We start from the raw sequence: 4644 nt of genomic DNA, 5'->3' as shown, positions 1-4644 counted from the left end.
AATCACATAATAGCAATATCACACCATACATATTGTACTCGTGATCGCTTTTTTTGTGAGTCGGTGTGTGCATTATGCCATTATATATACATGTGTGTGAGTGTGAGTCCATAGAAAATGAAAAATATTACACCATACATATATACTACGTAAATATATGCGTTTGTAATAAATGCATGTATCAATGTATGTGTTTGTTTGTGTCCACAACTTATATATCCTGTGAGAAACAAAAGATCAAACTTTGAAACCAATACATTACAAGAGAAGAGGGAAAAAAAACTTTGTGATGGATATGCAACTTCCGATTAAAACTTAGCTCAAAAGTTATAGTTCACTGGATCTTGTTGACACTCATTTGCATAGTTCCAAGGATTAACATTTTATAAAATAATTCGAAGTCAGGGAATACATAGTATTTTAAACAAACATAGAACTCAGTACACTAGTAGAAAAAACCCCTTATTGCAGCGGGCTTTTAGACCCCTGTTGCAGCGTACATCGTATGCTGCAACTGGGGGGCCTGCAACAAGTCTGAACTTGTTGCAGCGTACATGTTCGCTGCAAAAAGCAGCGGGCTTTTAGATGTACGCTGCAACAAGTGCCAAAAAATTGGCAAAATTTTGGACTTGTTGCAGCGTACATATAAAAGCCCGCTGCAACAGACCCAACTTTTTGCAGCGTACATTTATTTGTACGCTGCAACAAGTCTGAATTACTCAATTTTTTGCAGCGTACATTTATTTGTACGCTGCAACAAGTCTGAATTTTTGCGAAATTTTTTTCCCTTGTTGCAGCGTACAACATATATGTACGCTGCAAAAAAGCACTTTTGGCGGGAAAATTCTAATTTTGTTTAGGGATACCTAGAGTGCCTTGCACCAAATATAGAAACCTGTCAAAACAATAATAGAATAACGCAACCTGTATAACAAATATAAAAACAACAACTGGAGTTTTGTATATATCCCAAAACCAAAAGTGCACATACCGATACATTTAAATACATTTACGTTCCAATTTCAACGTACGCATACATTTTAACATAAAAGATTGTTCTATAACATCTAAACCAACACGATCAAGCGCCATCAGGTCAATAATAAATACTTGGTGGTAAAAAACTTCGCCCATTGCTCACGAACCACATCAATTTCCTCACTAGCATAAGGCGCAGTCCTCGGAGTATAGACCTTACAAAAACAAAAAATTGATGGAGCATTAGATCGATTAAATGCAAATGAAATGTCACATTTTAACATTCAAGCAACTAATGACAATGTATTAATAGTCTAGAATACGAATCAATTAGTTACTTAATTACCTCATCTAGCCGGCCTTCATAGTCATGTTGTAACGTGACTATCTCTAACATGAACTTCATAACGTAATAGCCACACTCAGTTCCGCCGATTTGTTGAGCACACTGATTAAGAAACATAATACTTTATCTTGCAAGGCCAATAATTAATAAAAACAAAGCAAAAAGCTAATTAAGAAACATGTTATACCTCTATATGAATGGGTTTACACGACTTAAAACTCGTTTTATTCGGACAATGCCCACCATTGCACTTGTACACTTGGTATGCCCTAGAAAATTAACGAAACATGGGTACTCATGAATATGATTTTGGCTTAGGTTTCTTAAAGACTAATGTAATTTGTAAGCAAAAGAACTTACAAACTCAAGATTCCCCATGCATAATCTGTTCGACGTGGATCTCTAGCAGAATCGAAAATATATACATAACCTCTACGTAGGTCCATCACGTATAAATTCCAATGATTTCTGTATAATTTATAAATGATATATTAAATATTTAATAACAATAATAATTAATATTTTATATGAAACTTATATAATATAACACACTTACTCTTGATTATATGGGATTAAAAACCAATTAGTTAGGTTAGGATTACCCATCTTCTCCTTTTCAATTTCAGCTTGGAAAATGTTTTTCAAATACATTGTTGGCGCTCCAGGGTCGGCCTTGATTCTAGTGCTTGACATAATCTCGGGACAAATGAACGAAATCCGAGACATTTCAAATGATTTGGCATGATCGTGCAATAAACACCTACAAAATAAACAAGATTACACTATTAAGATCGATAAAGAGAAAAAACTTCAAAGAAATAATAGTTTTATTAACAACAATAAAACATTTAATTACAATATGTAGACTTGGATCGATGAAATGTTTAAGCACGCCCCGCGAAGGAACTCTCCTATATCAGACGCAGTTATGTATGTTTCTTGATCAAAATCCGAGTGCCAAACTGAGGCCGCCAATGGGATGGTAGTATTATCATATATATCATCAGGCGCCGAAGTCATGATAAACTGCAAGTATTTGCATGACGGGCCAAGACCTTGAATTGCATCGTGTACAAGTCCCGCTTTCTTGCTTTTGGTGGTTGATTCTTGTGTTTTACGATCACAACTACCCACGACCTCTAAGTTGGACTTAGGCTTAGAATTCGACTTCTTTGGATGCGAAAATTCCTATAACAATAGTCAATTAACATTAGTCATATAATAAGAATCAAATGAGTCCTTAGGTTCTTTAGTTCAAATTTGGGAGCGAAAATGTCATTTTAGCTCAATATATGACCTATAACGACCCAACGAGCCTTAAATGTGCATAAATAGGTTTGAATGAGTTTTAGAAACTTAAAACTATGCATATTAGTCGTGTAATAAGAATCAAATGAGTCCTTAGGTTCTTTAGTTCAAAGTTGGGAGCGAAAATGTCATTTTAGGTCTATATATGACCTATAACGACCCAACGAGCCTTAAATGTGCATAATTAGGTTCGAATGAGTTTTAGAAACTTAAAACTATGCATATTAGTCATGTAATAGGATTAAAATGAGTGTTTAGGTTCTTTAGTTCAAAGTTGGGAGCGGAAATGTCATTTTAGCTCTATATATGACATATAACGACCCAACGAGCCATAAATGTGCATGAATAGGTTCGAATGAGTTTTAGAAACTTAAAACTATGCATATTAGTCATGTAATAAGAATAAAATGAGTCATTAGGTTCTTTAGTTCAAATTTGGGAGCGAAAATGTCATTTTAGCTCAATATATGACCTATAACGACCCAACGAGCCTTAAATGTGCATAAATAGGTTCGAATGAGTTTTAGAAACTTAAAACTATGCATATTAGTCATGTAATAAGAATCAAATGAGTCCTTAGGTTCTTTAGTTCAAAGTTGGGAGCGAAAATGTCATTTTAGGTTAATATATGACCTATAACGACCCAACGAGCCTTAAATGTGCATAATTAGGTTCGAATGAGTTTTAGAAACTTAAAACTATGCATATTAGTCGTGTAATAAGAATCAAATGAGTCCTTAGGTTCTTTAGTTCAAAGTTGGGAGCGAAAATGTCATTTTATTTTAAATAAATAAAGGGACTACGTAGTAGTCCCTTTATTTAAAATAAATTCACTTTTACTACTGTACCCATATTGTCACGTTGCACAAAGAAAGAAATCGAGCATTTCATACACCAAGAAAACAAATAAATGCAGATCCTGAGACATTCTCTACCTGAAGGGGGACAAGTTGGTATACTCTTTACGGTTGACAACATATTGATACTTATTGAGTCATGATTAGGTTTTACCGTGAGTTAATAGAGGAATCCTTAGGTTCAATGAGCTATGAATGGACCTGACCTCTGCTATAGTAGAATCCTCTTTCTTGATTATCTTTTCAAGCTCCGCAATGTTCTCTGACAGCACTGTGACGTTTGAGTTGGCAGACTCTATCAAGTTCTTCGCAGTATCTAGAGCAGTACACAGCTTCAAGGAGGGGATGATAAAACAAGAAAATAAAAGTAGTCGTCAGCTGAATACAGCATCAAAGTGTGACGACACATGCCCTTGGCCCCGTGCAGAGGAAAGAAATGCAAGCAGTTGAGAGCTAACAAGTTTACAACCAATGAAAGCATATATGAGTAATAGCTTAGATCAATGACTGTAATTTGACTGTAATTCAGCTAACCAGTTCAAGGCAAGATCATAGATTATAAACGATTAATACTATATGACAAATACACCTCAACTGTATCTAAGCTAAACAATTCAATGCAAGTCTGTATAACATACACCAAATCCTATATCTTGGAACAACTCTGGCCAATTCAAATCCAGCTAAAGTTCATGTACAGCTAACAAAATCCTATTCAAATCCAAAACCACCAACAAATGCCAAAATCAAACAATCTGAACCCCAGCATACATCACCAGTGAACACAATTGCAATTCGAACAATAAAAAAAAGTTTAAAAAATCAAAACAAAACCCTAAAAAATCAAAAGTTAAGAGAAATCAACAATAACTACAAAAAGAAACACTAGAATCGAACTTTTCAATGCAAAGCATCATATCAGAAACACGAATCGCCAAAAAAATGGAAAACAAATTGAAGAACAAACCTGAGTTAAATCGATTCGGAAGTAGGTAGAAGCAAAATCGAGCACGCAATCGAAAAACCTTGACAAATTAGGCATTCGTCATTACAGTAACAAGATTATAGGAAAAAAAATTTAATTTTAAATTACAAACCTAAAAGAGATAAGGATGAGCGATGCCTGTGTGCTGCTGCCGCGGCGAGAAGAGGAAG

At 34.8% G+C, this 4644-nt stretch overlaps 1 protein-coding gene across 1 annotated transcript; it reads right to left on the bottom strand.

The window, feature by feature from the left end:
* Positions 1-945: 945 nt before the first annotated feature.
* On the bottom strand, positions 946-2519 carry LOC130459641 (uncharacterized). Its single transcript, XM_056827123.1, has 6 exons — positions 2181-2519; positions 1881-2084; positions 1685-1792; positions 1512-1593; positions 1325-1426; positions 946-1193 (listed from the first exon to the last, which is right to left on the bottom strand). The coding sequence occupies exons 1-6, from the start codon at positions 2342-2344 to the stop codon at positions 1092-1094; spliced, it is 762 nt and encodes a 253-aa protein (XP_056683101.1). The 5' UTR covers positions 2345-2519; the 3' UTR covers positions 946-1091.
* Between the last annotated feature and the right edge of the window lie 2125 nt (positions 2520-4644).

Source organism: Spinacia oleracea, chromosome 4, assembly GCF_020520425.1.
Source record: "Spinacia oleracea cultivar Varoflay chromosome 4, BTI_SOV_V1, whole genome shotgun sequence".
Lineage (NCBI taxonomy): Eukaryota > Viridiplantae > Streptophyta > Magnoliopsida > Caryophyllales > Amaranthaceae > Spinacia > Spinacia oleracea.
This window is presented reverse-complemented; position numbering and strand designations above follow the sequence as displayed.

Coding starts and splice junctions, on each gene's coding strand:
- LOC130459641 (XM_056827123.1), bottom strand. CDS start 2,344: ATGACTTCGGCGCCTGATGATATATATGATAATACTACCATCCCATTG. Junction 1,793..1,880: donor TTAATCCCATATAATCAAGA/GTAAGTGTGTTA, acceptor TAAATTATACAG/AAATCATTGGAATTTATACG. Junction 1,194..1,324: donor ATGAAGGCCGGCTAGATGAG/GTAATTAAGTAA, acceptor TGTTTTTGTAAG/GTCTATACTCCGAGGACTGC.